Source organism: Pelophylax lessonae, assembly GCF_965119305.1.
Source record: "Pelophylax lessonae genome assembly, chromosome: 2".
Taxonomy (NCBI): Eukaryota; Metazoa; Chordata; class Amphibia; order Anura; family Ranidae; genus Pelophylax; species Pelophylax lessonae.
The window spans coordinates 738,791,309-738,808,575 of NC_138769.1; the positions used below are offsets into that span (position 1 = coordinate 738,791,309).

At 47.2% G+C, this 17,267-nt stretch overlaps 1 protein-coding gene across 6 annotated transcripts in view; it reads right to left on the minus strand.

Moving 5' to 3' along the window:
• Nucleotides 1-17,267, minus strand: part of ARAP1 (ArfGAP with RhoGAP domain, ankyrin repeat and PH domain 1) — a 406,767-nt gene that overhangs the window by 255,626 nt on the left and 133,874 nt on the right. For all 6 annotated transcript variants that reach the window (XM_082244568.1, XM_082244572.1, XM_082244571.1 and 3 more), the window contains exon 2: nt 2,253-2,987. In XM_082244568.1, the coding sequence (XP_082100694.1) occupies nt 2,253-2,947 (695 nt within the window). In that variant the 5' untranslated portion in view covers nt 2,948-2,987. The remainder of the gene's footprint in view (nt 1-2,252; nt 2,988-17,267) is intronic.

Below are 17,267 nucleotides of genomic sequence, written 5' to 3' on the forward strand. Positions count from 1 at the left end.
GCCTATCAATGCCACCTATCAGTGCCACCTATCAGTGCCCATCAGTTCGGCATATTACTACCTCCTCATCAGTGCCACCTCATCAGTGTCCATAAGTGCCACCTCATCAGTGCAGCCTATCAGTGCCGCCTCATCAGCGCACATCAGTGAAGGAGAAAACTTGACTTATTTTCAAAATTTACTCACAGAAAACAAGAAAAACTTCTTTTTTTTTTTTTTTAATTTTCTGTCTTTTTTTCTTTTTTGTAAGAAATAAAAAAAAACAGCTGTGATTAAATACCATCAGAAGAAAGCTCTATTTCTGAATGATAAAACTTTCATATAGGTACAGTGTAGCATGACAGGGCAATTGTCATTCAAAGTGTGAGAGCACTGAAACCTGAAAATTGGCCTGGGCAGTAAAGGGGGTGAAAGTGCCCTTTATTGAAGTAGTTAAAGTTTTTACAGTAGTTGGGATAGATGAACCCCTGTGTCTGAAACATCAGCCAATCAGAAGGAAGAAATTATCAGCCACTGGTTTACAACAAAAACCGCCCATGAGGAGCTATTGTCATAAAGGGACAGCTTTAGGATTGCTAGCTGATAATGGGACAGGAATGTAAAGGCTGGGGAATTTGGAAGGTATGTCCCTACTACTGTCATGGAAGAAGGGTATAGAGACACCATTGTCGAGGTTGTCATGGCAGAGGGGTATAGAGACACCATCGTCGAGCTTCTCATGGCAGAGGGGTATAGAGACACCATTGTCGAGGTTGTCATGGAAGAGGGGTATAGAGACACCATTGTCGAGGTTGTCATGGCAGAGGGGTATAGAGACACCATCGTCGAGCTTCTCATGGCAGAGGGGTATAGAGACACCATTGTCGAGGTTGTCATGGAAGAGGGGTATAGAGACACCATTGTCGAGGTTGTCATGGCAGAGGGGTATAGAGACACCATCGTCGAGGTTGTCATGGAAGAGGGGTATAGAGACACCATTGTCGAGGTTGTCATGGCAGAGGGGTATAGAGACACCATCGTCGAGGTTGTCATGGAAGAGGGGTATAGAGACACCATCATCGAGGTTGTCATGGCAGAGGGGTATAGAGACACCATAATCAAGGTTGTCATGGCAGAGGGGTATAGAGACACCATCGTCGAGGTTGTCATGGAAGAGGGGTATAGAGACACCATCATCGAGGTTGTCATGGCAGAGGGGTATAGAGACACCATCATTGAGGTTGTCATGGCAGAGGGGTATAGAAACACCATCGTCGAGGTTGTCATGGAAGAGGGGTATAGAGACACCATCGTCAAGGTTGTCATGGAAGAGGGGTATAGAGACACCATCGTCAAGGTTGTCATGGCAGAGGGGTATAGAGACACCATCGTCGAGGTTGTCATGGAAGAGGGGTATAGAGACACCATTGTCGAGGTTGTCATGGCAGAGGGGTATAGAGACACCATTGTCGAGGTTGTCATGGAAGAGGGGTATAGAGACACCATCGTCGAGGTTGTCATGGAAGAGGGGTATAGAGACACCATCGTCGAGGTTGTGATGGAAGAGGGGTATAGAGACACCATCGTCAAGGTTGTCATGGAAGAGGGGTATAGAGACACCATCATCAAGGTTGTCATGGAAGATGGGTATAGAAACACCATTGTCAAGGTTGTCATGGCAGAGGAGTATAGAAACACCATTGTCGAGGTTGTCATGGAAGAGGGGTATAGAGACACCATCATCGAGGTTGTCATGGAAGAGGGGTATAGAGACACCATCATCGAGGTTGTCATGGAAGAGGGGTATAGAGACACCATTGTCGAGGTTGTCATGGAAGAGGCGTATAGAAACACCATCGTCAAGGTTGTCATGGAAGAACGTTATAAAAACACCATCGTCAAGGTTCTCATGGAAGAGGGGTATAGAGACACCATTGTCGAGGTTGTCATGGAAGAGGGGTATAGAGACACCATCATCGAGGTTGTCATGGCAGAGGGGTATAGAGACACCATCATCGAGGTTGTCATGGAAGAGGGGTATAGAGACACCATTGTTGAGGTTGTCATGGCAGAGGGGTATAGAGACACCATTGTCGAGGTTGTCATGGAAGAGGAGTATAGAGACACCATCGTCGAGGTGCAGAGAAAGCGCGTGCCTATCTCAGAAGTTCCGCCCCTGAATGGCACCTTGTGCTGCCAGTACATTTTCTATAGACCAGTTCCCTTTAAAAGGCTCAACCCACTACCACCCACATTAAACTAAAATCACCTACCTGCTAGGCAGTGGTGGCATGGGTTTTGAAGGTCGCACTGGAATTGGTGGAGGGGTCCTACTCTTGGGCTCTGGCACCTTGTGGCGTTTCAGTGGCAAAGGTGGGGCCACCATTTTCGGAGGCTCCATTTTCGGAGGCTCTTTCTCATCTTCATTGTCTTCCATATACCTAAAAGCATCTGGAGTGAATGGAGAAGGACAAAAGCTGGGTATGGTGGGGCTCGAGAGATCCTGCTCAGTAGGTTGAGTTTCCAGCAAACTGGTTGGAGAGACAGATTTGGGTGGAGTGGTGGAGAACTTTAGCGGTGGAACACGCGTGACCCTTGGTGGAATGGGAGGTGGCGAGCGGAGGGTACTTGCACTCTCTTGCGGTTCTGGAGGAACAGCTGGCTCCATGTCGAGTCCTGGGCACTGAAGCTGGGGGGGCTTTGCAATGAAGACGTTCCTCTTCTTAGGGACCGGCTTACTACCATCATTTTCCAAGAGTGGGTCCTGAGGAACAGACTTGTGGATAGATGCCAATATGCGCTTGCGGTGTCCCGGAAGTTGGATTCCGATGTGCAGCAGATAGTCATCGGTCAGGTGACGCAGGTCCGAGACCAGGCGGAGGTCATGTTTCTCAAAGATCTCTCTGTACAGATCCAATTTTAGGGTCTGGAGCCATTCGGACACAAGGAGATAGGACCCGTCAGACATCGTGGACAACCTTCAATTCATCACTGCTCCTTCTCCACACCTGGAACAAAAGGCAGAATTAGAAGGAGGTTGCAGCCACAAGGATATTAGGATGTAAGCAATGTTATGCAATTCAAGGGCTCATGTAATATAATAGAAATGGTAAAATATAATTAAAAAAATGAATGTAATGTTAAAATTTATTTAGATGTATTTTTTTTATCTGTATTTTATTTTATGGTAATTTTCTCCTAAAAAGTTAAAAGGGAAGTCTGGGGTGGAGTTACTTGAAACATTTAAAGAAGAACTGATGGAAGTGGTGCTTAGAATTAAACTTTTAACTTGGCAATCTCCCAATACAAGAAAAGACAACAGTCCTCTATGTGTGCAAAATGTTTTGGGGGTCCACGTGGCTCTAAGGTATGGAAGAGCCCTGGGGCCATCATAAAAAAAAATTTAAGATTTCTGAGCTTGAAAATTTTTTTTTTTTTACAGAATTCTGAGTTTGAAAGTCAGAATTCTGGGTTTGAAAGTCAGAATTCTAATAAAAGTCATAATTCTGACTTTGCAAGTCCGAATTCTGAGATTACAAGTTTGGACCATGCTAAAATTTATTAAACACAATTCTGAGATTAAACGTCAGAATTCTGAGTTTAAAAGTCAGAATTCTGAGTTTAAACGTCAGAATTCTGAGTTTAAAAGTCAGAAGTCAGAATTCTGACTTTCACAGTCAGAAGTCAGAATTCTGAATTTAAAAAGTCAGAAGTCTGACTTTTAAAGTCAGAATTCTGAGTTTAAAAGTCAGAATTCTGAGATTACAAGTTTGGACCATGCTAAAATTTATTAAACACAATTCTGAGATTAAAAGTCAGAATTCTGGGTTTAAAAGTCAGAATTCTGACTTTCAAAGTCAGAATTCTGAGTTTAAAAAGTCAGAATTCTGACTTTCAAAGTCAAAATTCTGAGATAAAAAGTCAAAATTCTGAGATAAAAAGTCAAAATTCGGACTTTCAATCTCCGAATTCTGACTTTCAAAACCAGAATTCTGACTTTCAAACTCAGAATTCTGTAAAAAAAAATAAAAAAAATTTCAAGCTCAGAAATCTTTTTTTTATGATGGCCCCAGGGCTCTTCCATACTTCCATAACATGTTGCTTTTGCTTTGCTTCATTTCAAAAATGATACCCCATGTCACTTTCCTGGTGCTTCAAAGCATCTCCAAAGCCTCTTTAGAAGTCTATGACAACGCTTGCTTACAGCACCTGAAGCTTTTGAGGGGTTTTTATTTCAGCTTTAGCTTTGCTTTGATTTAGAGGTAGGTATGATATATCCCAGGATGCACTGGGAAACCAACAGTGGAACCAAAAAGAAGTCATCAGCAGCCACTTCCAGTTCAAGGTGTATATATTCTGGAAGTGTCTGATACAGACGTCACATCTGGTGTGCAGCGTGAAGCAGCAGGAAGGCGAGCGGGATCTGGACTGGAGCGGAGCAACTAGCAGACGGCAGACATGGTGTACAACATGGGAATGCTATAGCGAATGATGAGCGGAGACCGGAGAGTGAGGACTGAGTGGCAGAGGATGAGCAGAGCTGGCAGACCAAAGCAGAAGAAACTAGCAATGTCACACGTGGTGAGTAGCATGGGAGCAAAATAGCGGGAGGTGAGCGGGGGTCCAGAGAGGAAGAAGGATCAGCAGAGCTAGGGGTTACTACTGAGTAGGGGATCAGCAAAGCTGGGGATACTACTGAGTAGGCCATCAGCAAGGTGGGGGTACTACTGAGCAGGGGATTTGCTGAACGAGGGTGCTAAAAGCTCTGGATCAGCTGAATAAGGATACGAATAAGCTGGGGATCTGCTAAACAAGGGTACAAATGAGCTTGGGATCTGCTGATTGGGGCATCAGCAGAGCTGGGGGTACTACCAAGCAGGGGATCTGCTGAACGAGTGTGCTAAAAGCTGGGGATCCACTGAATGAGGGTACGAATAAGCTGGAGATCTTCTGAATAGGGGTACAAATGAGATGAGGATCTGCCAAGTGGGGCATCAGCAGAGCTGGGGGTACTACTGAGCAAGGGATCTGCTGAACAAGGGTGCTAAAAGCTGGAGATATGCTGAATGAGGGTATGAATAAGCTGGAGATCTACTGAACAGGGGTACAAATGAGCTAGGGATCTGCTGATTGGGGCATCAGCAGAGCTGGGGGTACTACCAAGCAGGGGATCTGCTGAACGAGGGTGCTAAAAGCTGGGGATTTGCTGAGTGAAGGTATTAATAAGCTGGGGATCTGCTGAGTGAGGTTACTAAGGAGCTGGGGATCTGCTGAGTGGGGGTACTACTGAGCCAGGGTTCTACTGGGCCCCTTTAAAACAGATAGAAAATCAACACACACAGGGCATTTGCCAAGCTTCCTTAAAGCTTCATTGAAGCATCAAAAACACATCCAAAAATCACTTTAAAAAAGCACTTTATTGTGAGTTAAAGTCAAAGCAAGTGTAAATGTGCCCTAACAGCCAATGAGATGAAGGAAATAAAAATCAAGCATGGAGCATGGCTCCCCCTCCTCCTCTGAATTTTACCACAGACAGATCAGAGTCATACAAAAACAGATGACGGCAGGCATCCCTTCATTCCCTACAGAAAGTGATTACAATATATCACACACACACATATACAGAATGCGCACATCGATTGGCGTTTTGGCCCAATCTGAAGATCCTTAAAGGGTTGCTGAGTTGGCCAACATTTTGGGCAACTCCAAGAAAAACCCTACCTATCCAAGTACCTACCTCCCCTTCCACAATCCATCTTCTCCTCCCACCAGAACCAATATTAGCAAACTTTGACCTCCCCATTAATGGAGTTTGGGAGTTGTGAATACATATATAAGAAACAACCAGTGGTGGGATTCAAAAATTTTAGTAACCAGTTCCGACTTTCCCAGCAGAATGACCAGCGTGCCCCCTTTCAATGCACAGTGACCAGCGTGCCCCCCTTTCACTGCAGAGAGACCAGCGTGCCCCCTTTCTATGCACAGTGACCAGCATGCCCCCCTTTCAATGCACAGTGACCACTGACCAGCGCTGCGTGCCCCCCTTTCAATGCACAGTGATCAGCGTGCCCCCCTTTCAATGCAGAGAGACCAGCGTGCCCCCTTTCAATGCACAGTGACCACAGCATTGCCCCCAATCATTGCAGAGTGCCCACAGCATTGCCCCCAATGATTGCAGAGTGCCCACAGCATTGCCCCCAATGATTGCAGAGTGCCAGCGATCCCCCCCACCAGACCCATGCCCTCCTCGTCCAATGGCACGGTGTTTGCCTTTCGGCCAATCAGGAAGCGGGAGGACCCGCTCCCTGATTGGCCAGGAGGAGGATCCGTGTGACAATAGCAAATTTTCATTCGCTATTGTCACAGAATGGGCGGGTCGGGGCGCACTGCTCTGCTCCCCGGCCGCCACGTCTGCGGCTGCGCGCTCCGAGCGTGGGATATTCAATTGTACTGCGCGTCCTTAGACACGCAGAGGGAACAGCCGGTTCTGCGAACTTGCAGAAAGTTAGTAACCGGTTCTATGGAACCGGTGCGAACCGGCTGAATCCCACCACTGGAAACAACACAAAGTCGACCTATCACTAAACCGATTTTTTTTTGTTTCTACCAAGTTGAATTATATTTGTAGAAGAGGTAGGAACCCTAAACTGGGTGTACTCCCCAGATGGTTGCTGGGCAGCATTTCCTGCCAATCTTTCTGATTTACTTGGAGGTATTTTAGGATAAGTGGATGGAGCCGGGTTGGGTTCAGTTGGGTTGACCAGTGAAGGAAGTTGAGTAGGAACCTCAATTTCATGGGGGAACATTTAAACTGCTCCCTGGTGGGGATGGAAGGGCAGCAGAACATTCACCCTTTCTTAGGAAAAAGAACACTATTTGATGCCTATTTGAACTGTGTGAACTCCCCACTTGGAGTTGTTGGAGTTGTTCTGTGTAGCACCCTACAGGGTAGGTGCTAGGTAAAAGTATAGTGGGCCTTGGCTGCCTAACAGCAGGGATATAATTTCAGCTGGGCTGTCATGTCTTTCAGGTGTGACTGCTGAGAGGGGGTCTCCCCACTGGCTCCATCAGAGGATTCTCATTGGGCAGTGGAGGAAACACAATCAGAGACACATTCAGGCCTGTATCTACCCCAGAAGGCAGATTCTGCTGCAGAGGATTCTGGGAGTGGGTATAAGTTTGAGGGGAACGCATGATGCAGCGTCTTTGGCGGGAAGCAGAGTCCCAGGAGGGAGAGTACGGCTGTTTCTCCTCCTGTCAGAAGGATCGGGTGTCTCGGGTGGCTGCCTGGGAATAAAGAGAGTGCTGAGCTGAGCTGCAGAGGGGATCCAGTGTGCCGAGGACCAGTGGAGGAAGAGGGGTTCAGTTCCAAGAAAGCCTCCCAAGGTCATGAGTACTGTGAACTGCCCCCAGGGGTCTGCCTAGTGTAGAGGGGACCACTCCAGTGAAGGTCCCAGGGATCCAGAAATCAGCTAGCTGTAAAGGGGGTGCCTAGTCTGAGGACCCTGAAGTGTAAGAGGGGGTGCCTAGTCAGAGGACCCTGAAGTGTAGAGGGGGCGCCAGCAGTTGGGCCCTGATGATGATGTGTGCAGTGAACAGAGTTAAGAGTTGTAGCAGCACAAGCAGTGCCAAGGAGCTACCTCGGTCAGTGAAGGGCTGAAGGGAGCTGTTCAGTGACTTTTGAGCTAAATCGAGTGTCAGGAGTCAAGAGTTCTACAGTCCTGGATCTTCTGAGTTAACAAACAAGTTAAAGTCGAAGTTCTAGCACAAGTCCAGCATAACAGTATCTTTAAAGGCCAGGAAGCGCTGGTCGGCATTCAGCTGGCGTTAAGACAGCGCCAACGAGGAATTTTTTTGTATAAAGTCCCAGTCAAACCTAGTTGAGCCAGAGGAGTATCCCACTCATTCCCTTCTCCCATCCCCAAAATACAATAAACAAAACAAACCATAGATGCCGGTATGGTCATTGTCTCAATTCTCACACCTGGGTTCACAACTTAAATGTGTTGGAAGTGTCACCGGTAACAATGGCGGAGCCACATCAGGCCCAATGACTGGAAATACTGATACATATGTTAGAAGATACAAAGTATATGACCATGAAGAAACAGCTACCTTTGTCTGATGTTGGATTTTGTAACTTTGAGTATACAAGAAAACAATTCACCTTCCTATCAAAAGGAATGGCAATTCCCTATGGACAATCATTCATTTGGGAAATCATATTGATGGAAAAAGGACAGTCACCACTAAAGAGTTGCTGGGTTCTGTAGTGGGGCTGGTTAATCTGGTTGTCATTGTGGCGTCAGAAGAAGATATTAATGTGCACCAATACGCAAAACAAGAATCATTTCCAGATGATTATTTGTCCATGCATTCTAATTTACAAGGACATGTTAATACACAAAGGCACGTTAATGCACGCATGGGCATTCACACTTGATTTCAATCTTGGCACCAGACAGTCTATTTATGAAATAGAGCTGGGCCAAGAAGTTTCTGGATGTTCTTCAACTGTTATTCTGAAACATGAACCCTGAACCTCTTCCTGAGATTTGCTTTGCCGTTGCTGACTCAGTCTGCTCTTGGACTTCTTTCTGCTCATTCCCGGTTTAACCTCAGCTAGGTCAATGGCTTACCTTTGCTGACCTTATGGTGTGAACTTGCCTCCTGACCATGATTTTGCTGACTACCCATTGTGACTTTGGCCTGCCTCCTGACCACGATTCTGCTGACTTCCCGGTTTTACCTTGCCCACCTCCTGACCACGATTCTGCTGACTTCCTGGGTTTACCTTGCCTGCCTTCTGACTATGATTCTGCTGACTACCTCTTTTGACTTCAGCCTGCCTCCTGACCACGATTCTGTTGACTTTCTGGTGTTACCTTGCCCACCTCCTGACCATGATTCTTCTGACTTCCTGGTTTCACCTTGCCTGCCTTCTGACTATGATTCTGCTGACTACCCATTGTGACTTCACCCTGCCTCCTGACCACGATTCTGCTGACTTCCCAGTTTTACCTTGCCTGCCTCCTGACCAGGATTCTGCTGACTTCCTGGTATTACCTTGCCTGACTTCTCACTATGATTCTGCTGACTACCTCTTCTGACTTTAGCCTGCCTCCTGACCACGATTCTGCTGACTTCCTGGGTTTACCTTGCCTGCCTCCTGACCACGATTCTGCTGACTTTCTGGTGTTACCTTGCCTGCCACCTGACCACGATTCTGCTGACTTCCTGGGTTTACCTTGCCTGCCTTCTGACTATGATTCTGCTGACTACCCATTGTGACTTTACCCTGCCTCCTGACCACGATTCTGCTGACTTCCTGGTTTTACTTTGCCTGCCTCCTGACCACGATTCTGCTAACTTCCGGTGTTACCTTGGCCTGCCTCCTGACTAAGACTCTGCCTTCTGCCCTGCCTACTATCTGCCTTCCTAACTGCTGACCCCCTCCTGTCTCGGACCACACTTTCAGAATGTCGTGGGTTCCAATGTTCCTGCCAGTTGCTTTACCAGGTAGCTCCTTGATGGCACCTACTTCCTCTGATCTCCTCTGTTGTCTGCATGGGCACCAAGTCATGAGCATCTAGGAACTGTAGACTAAATTCACCAGGCATGTGATTCTGGCTTTGCCAGGCTGTGTCCTGCTGGGTGTTCCAGAAGGGGAGATGGTGTGGGTGATGTTCTTCACACCCACTACTGCGGCTCCATGTGATTTGGGACACTGGGCCCTGTGTTGGGTTTGTGATTTTATTTCCTTTAGAAGTGCTATATACAGTGCATTGCGAAAGTATTCGGCCCCCTTGAACTTTTCGACCTTTTGCCACATTTCAGGCTTATAAGATATAAAACTGTACTTTTATTTAATGTTTTTTTGGAAGAATCAACAAGTGGGACACAATCATGAAGTGGAACGAAATTTATTGGATATTTCAAACTTTTTTAACAAATAAAAAAACTGAAAAATTGGGGGTGCAAAATTATTTAGCCCCCTTAAGTTAATACTTTGTAGCGCCACCTTTTGCTGCGATTACAGCTGTAAGTCGCTTGGGGTATGTCTCTATCAGTTTTGCACATCGAGAGACTGAAATTTTTGCCCATTCCTCCTTGCAAAACAGCGCAAGCTCAGTGAGGTTGGATGGAGAGCGTTTGTGAACAGCAGTTTTCAGTTCTTTCCACAGATTCTCGATTGGATTCGGGTCTGGACTTTGACTTGGCCATTCTAACACCTGGATATGTTTATTTGTGAACCATTCCATTGTAGATTTTGCTTTATGTTTTGGATCATTGTCTTGTTGGAAGACAAATCTCCGTCCCAGTCTCAGGTCTTTTGCAGACTCCATCAGGTTTTCTTCCAGAATGGTCCTGTATTTGGCTCCATCCATCTTCCCATCAATGTTAACCATCTTCCCTGTCCCTGCTGAAGAAAATCAGGCCCAAACCATGATGCTGCCACCACCATGTGTGACAGTGGGGATTGGTTGTTCAGGGTGATGAGCTGTGTTGCTTTTACACCAAACATAACATTTTGCATTGTTGCCAAAAAGTTTGATTTTGGTTTCATCTGACCAGAGCACCTTCTTCCACATGTTTGGTGTCTTCCAGGTGGCTTGTGGCAAACTTTAAACAACACTTTTTATGGATATCTTTAAGAAATGGCTTTCTTCTTGTCACTCTTCCATAAAGGCCAGATTTGTGCAGTATACGACTGATCGTTGTCCTATGGACAGAGTCTCCCACCTCAGCTGTAGATCTCTGCAGTTCATCCAGAGTGATCATGGGCCTCTTGGCTGCATCTCTGATCAGTCTTCTCCTTGTATGAGCTGAAAGTTTAGAGGGACGGCCAGGTCTTCGTAGATTTGCAGTGGTCTGATACTCCTTCCATTTCAATATTATCGCTTGCACAGTGCTCCTTGGGATGTTTAAAGCTTGGGAAATCTTTTTGTATCCAAATCCGGCTTTAAACTTCTCCACAACAATATCTCGGACCTGCCTGGTGTGTTCCTTGTTCTTCATGATGCTCTCTGCGCTTTAAACGGACCTCTGAGACTATCACAGTGCAGGTGCATTTATACGGAGACTTGATTACACACAGGTGGATTCTATTTATCATCATTAGTCATTTAGGTCAACATTGGATCATTCAGAGATCCTCACTGAACTTCTGGAGAGAGTTTGCTGCACTGAAAGTAAAGGGGCTGAATAATTTTGCACGCCCAATTTTTCAGTTTTTTATTTGTTAAAAAAGTTTGAAATATCCAATAAATTTCCTTCCACTTCATGATTGTGTCCCACTTGTTGTTGATTCTTCACAAAAAATTACAATTTTATATCTTTATGTTTGAAGCCTGAAATGTGGCAAAAGGTCGAAAAGTTCAATGGGGGCCGAATACTTTCGCAATGTACTGTAGGAGCTGTTCATTCATGTAATTATGCTGCTACTGTACTGTATATATTCTCTATCAAATGAAGTTCACACTTTTTGAAGGAAGTAGACAGAAGTATCTATAAATAATATTTAGACCTTGGAAGGAACTATCATCAGACCTTAAGTCATTCGGAGGTTAAACATTGACTGTCTGGGAAAGTCCAGGGCATGCAAGATGTTTAATCTAAGTGCATGTTGGGAAATAGGTGATGATAAAAGTTCAAGAGATTATTACTATAAATATCTTTTGCTTTGCAAAAAAAAAAAATACCACATTATGCTGGATTGCTCGTAAATAAGACAAACTCAGAATGAACAAGCCACATGTATTATGGTCCTACAACCACTCGCTACTACCCTCTACTACCCTATGGACTCCTATAGACAGGTTACAAAAAAAATCTCAGATAAGCTAAAGAAAGTCTATCATTTACAGAACTCAATGAGTCAATACAGCAGTGACTTCACCCTTATTCGGCAGCTCAGTAGGAGTTTCAATCAGGCAAAGGGAGCTGCAAAGCATGCTTCATATGCTAGGCTGTCTCTTTAGCTAAACCATGATGCTCAAGGAATTCTTTCTCAAGCATTAAATGATTCTTTATAAAAATAAAAATGGTATATACTTAAAAGTGGAACTTCTGGTAGCCGCACATCCTCATTGGTGGTTATGTGGTTGCCCCCTTATCAACGTAATCATGTACGACGCAGGACAAGTGGCCTGCATTTGATGGAGAAGACCAGACTGCTGGCTGTTATCAAACTAAGTGTAGAGTAACTGCAGAATTTGTAGGGATCCCCAAACCAGGAAGGCGTTGAAAGAGAATGTGAACCCCCCCCCCCCCCCCGAGAGACCTCCAGTCATCATTAGTCATTAAGCATATTTGATTCAGGTGATCTCCTATTAATGAAGTGGAGTTCTACCTTGTAAGGGCAGTGATGTCGAGATAGCTGCTGATGGGAGGATTCCACTCTCTCTGCCCTCCTTCGTATGGGTGGAAAAGAGCATGAGGAAGGTTTACCCATTAAAAACAGACCTCCTTCGAAGTGTGGGCATTTACAGGAGAAAAAGGGCAGATTGTCCTTTAAATGTATTTAAAGAGGGGCACACACTGAAAAAGAGGGACAACTCAGTCTGAGACCTTCTTCTCAGAACCCCAAAGGAGCCCCTTCCGCCCACTCCCTTGCTTAGATCTTTCATTTCTTTCCTTCAGAGCCCCCTAGACACCTCTTAGCTTCAAGCACTCTACAGAGCCCACCTCTTCAACGCTCCCAGCCCCTGTCCCTCATCCCACTGGCATGGGCAATAGGGCAGTGTCAGAGACACTGGCTGCAAGGGCCTTTTCTGCCCACATTCACCATGCTATTTGTTATTGCTATATTTCTTTTTTTTTAGGGACTGTTTTCTTGTATTTGCCCTAAAGACTATTCCTGGCCTGTTTGATTCTGAACATGTTTATTGAAAGAGCTGGTCACATTGGCCTCTGTTTCATGTTCTTCAATGTAAGAGATGGACAGTCTGTTACTGGTGGTCTCCTGCTATTGTCTATGTATTAGGGTAAGATGTGTTTTCTGTTAAGCTTGTCTGTCTCATTGTTAATTGTTAATGAACTCACATATTGTTTCTGTCCAGATGGCTAGGTAAATAGCTCAGGTTAATTATATTTCTGTATACAATTTCATTTGAATATGATAATGTAATCAGGCACCTGACCTGGTGGGGGTAATCTGATCAGGAGGTCCTCCTGTGTGGTATATATTCGGTGTGAGTTTGTTCAATAAATGTTCCAGACCTGATACAAGCTATTCTCGGCTAGACTTGTATATCGTGGCTACAATATCTGATGTCTCAACAGGTGACTGGGGACAAGGGATCTTGGTGTTGGGATTCGAACCTGTGACCAGCCACATCCCAGGCGGTAGCCCTGCTTACTAGGCTACCGTCTGCTCTGAACATTCCTCCCTGAACATTCTTCCCTGAAGCCTATTATTTCAACCTTAGTCTTGCCAAGCCTTGCTCATCACCCTTGATTCCCCACACCTGGTACTTCCCTATATAAGTCCAGCCCCTTGCACTCCAGTTTGCTGATTATTGAGCTCCTGAGCCTTGATCAAGCTACTCCTCACCTGCTGCTCTTATATACTACCACAGATCCAACGCTGACCAGGAATTGACTACCGACTACTCTTCTGCTTTGTCCCTACCTACTGAACTGTTGCCGATCCGGATTGTCTGACCACGCTTACTGCTGCCCGCCCCGACCTTTGGCTCGTCTGACTTCTCTCTGGTTATCCCTTGTCTGCTCCTCTGCCTTCGGACCGAACCTACACTCTGCCTGGCTGGGTGATCCTGAGGACCGCGTCCTGGTGTTAGCTTGCAGCGCAGTCTATCCCCACCATCTGGGGCTCTAGTGAAAACCAGCTAGCACTTAGTTTCCGCACCTCAGGTGAACCCGTGTCCTCATCAGAGTATTACGCAGTGTCCATCCGGTATCCAGCACCTACTAACTGCCTGCGGTCTTTGCCACTGGGCTCCACTCCTACCTCCGGCCAGCAGTCCTCTGACTCAGGTGAGCCTGTAGGATTGTTACAGAATAATCAGCCCAACTATGGAGTCCGCAATGACCACTCTGTGTAGACAGGTCACTGAACTTCAAGAATTTGGTACTACGTATCAGGAGAAATTTGCCCAGCTCCAAGAAGTAGTCAAAAGCCAACAGAAGGAGATTATTGAACTACAGAGGCAACTCCTAGACGTCCGCGGCGCGGCCGCAGACACCCGCATGCCACTCCCATCAAAATTCGGCGGTGACAGACGCCAGTATCGGGGATTTCTGAACCAATGCCGCATCTATTTTCAGATGAACCCGGCCCCGTTCACCACCGATAAAAAGAAGGTGCTATTCATGATCAATCTCTTGACGGATGAAGCATTAGCATGGGCATCGCCATACGTGGAGTCTAGCAATCTGCTCCTGGACAACCTAACCAACTTCATCACTGCCATGAGCCTAGTCTTCGATGACCCCAACCGCTGTGCGACGGCCGAGGCGCGACTACATAGTCTGCGACAAGGGAGACGCTCCGTCGCCGAATATACCGCCGAATTTCGCCGTTGGGTCACGGACACCACCTGGAACCCAGCAGCACAGAGGAGCCAATTCCGGCGAGGCCTGTCCGAAGCAATAAAAGACGAACTCGCCAGAGTTGAAGCCCCGGACGATCTGGATGACTTTATTCAAGTATGCATCCGGATAGATCAAAGACTCTCCGAGAGGAAGAGGGAAAGATTCTGGTCCTTGGACCACAGACCCACTTACTCCTTCTCCTCTACCACCCAGCACGACCCACAGTCAGCACCTGAACCTATGCAGGTCGACGCACTACGGAGGTCTCTATCCACAGCTGAGAAGGAGAGACGGCTGGCCGAAAACCTCTGCCTCTACTGTGGAGAGCCGGGTCATTTTGCCATCAAATGTCCCAATAAGATTCGAAGAACTATTGCCGTCACGGAGCTAAAGGAGCAATCACAGACTCCAACCCCGCCAGCAGCCCCTGAAAATAACAACACGACGGCTCATGGATCCCACTTCATCATCCCCATCCTCATCGACATCGAGGGGCGACAACTCCCCTGTTCTGCGATGTTAGACTCCGGGGCGGGAGGCAACTTTATGGACCTAACCTTCGCCCGCGAAAAGAACATTCCACTGACAATCAAGGCAGCCCCTGTTGACCTGGAAACCGTCGACGGATCCCCACTCTCCTCGGGGCCGGCGACTCACGAGACCATCGAACTACAACTCCTTATAGAACCCGATCACCACGAGAAGATCCACTTCTCGCTGATCGCCTCTCCGAAGTTCCCGGTGATCTTGGGCATCCCATGGTTGGCCACCCACAACCCCTCGGTGGACTGGGAAACCCACTGCATACGGTTCCCGTCCGAGTTCTGCTCGCTAAATTGCTCCCACAAACCCGTCCTTCCACCCGAAGACACCACCATCTCTGAACTTTCCGTCAAGGATCTGCTACCCCCTCAATACCGCGAGTTCCAGGATGTCTGCGACAAGAAAAACGCAGACAAGCTGCCACCACACAGACCCTACGACTGCCCTATAGAACTGTTGCCCGGGGCTGAAATACCCTTTGGCAGTATCTACCCCCTCTCGGAGCCTGAACTCAAGGCCTTGAAAGAGTACCTGGACGAGGACCAAAGGAAGGGGTTCATCCGGCCCTCTACCTCCCCTGCGGGAGCCCCCTTTTTCTTTGTAGAGAAAAAAGACTCCTCCCTGCGTCCCTGCATTGACTACAGGAAGCTTAACGACATTACCGTAAAGAACCGGTATCCACTTCCACTGATTTCAGAACTCCTCGAGAGACTCCGGGCAGCAAAGATTTTCACCAAACTTGACCTTCGAGGGGCCTACAACCTCGTCCGAATCCGCCCTGGGGATGAATGGAAGACCGCCTTTCGGACACGTTATGGTCACTTCGAGTACCTAGTCATGCCTTTCGGACTCTGCAATGCTCCTGCCACCTTCCAGCACTTCATTAATGACGTCCTCAGGGACATGCTCGATCTGTTTGTAGTCGTTTACCTGGAGGACATCTTGATCTTCTCCGAAGACCTCGAGCAGCACCGCGAACACGTCCGCAGGGTACTGCAGAGACTCCGACAGAACTCTCTCTATATCAAGCTAGAGAAATGTGAGTTTGAGCGAACCACCACTCAGTTCCTCGGATACATCATCTCCCCAGAGGGCCTAAGTATGGACCCGGGGAAGGTCCAAGCCGTGATGAACTGGCCCATTCCGAGAAACGAGAAGGAGATACAAAGATTCATTGGCTTCGCCAACTTCTATCGGAAGTTTATCCGGAACTTCTCCAAGATCATAGCACCAATTACCCAACTCACCAAGAAATCAGTCCCCTTCTCCTGGACACCAGAGGCACAGGAGGCCTTCACCAAGTTGAAACTCCTCTTCACTTCTGCTCCAATCCTAATCCACCCAAACCCCGAGCTGCCATTTACAGTCGAAGTGGATGCATCTGACTCTGCGGTGGGGGCTGTTCTGTCACAACGGACAGGGGAGAAGATGCTACTACACCCGTGCGCATATTTCTCCCGCCAGATGTCCCCCTCCGAGAAGAATTATGACATCGGGAACAAGGAACTACTGGAGATCAAGGATGCCTTCTCTGAGTGGAGACACCTGCTGGAGGGAGCCACCAACCCCATAATCGTACTAACTGACCACAAGAACCTCGAGTTCATCCGCAGTGCTAAGAGACTCTCAGCCAGACAGGCCAGATGGAGCCTATTCTTTTCCCGCTTTAACTTTCTCATCACCTATCGCCCCGGATCAAAGAATGCTAAGGCTGACGCCCTCTCCAGAATGTTTTCCGAGCCCTCGCAGAGTAACAAGGGCCAAAACAACATCCTACCCGAGAGAAGGGTCGTAGGGGTCACCTACTCTAAAGAACTCCTGGGCACAATCAAAGAAGGATACGAAAATGACCCCTTCCTTGCCCATCCCACAAGGAATGTCAGCCTTACGTTTAAGAACGGTCATTGGTTTCATCAGGACCTACAGTTATATGTACCAGAAATCGCACGGCTTGAAGTACTCAGACTCAACCATGACTCCAAGCTGGCCGGCCATCTAGGCACAAGAAAGACCCAGGAGCTTCTCTCCCGCTCCTTCTGGTGGCCAACATACAAGGAGGACATCAAGAGGTACATCTCCTCGTGCACGGTCTGTGCCCGCAATAAGACTCCTCGTTCCTCTCCCGTGGGTTTGTTACAACCTCTCCCGATTCCCTCCCGCCCCTGGGGCTCGATCTCCATGGACTTTGT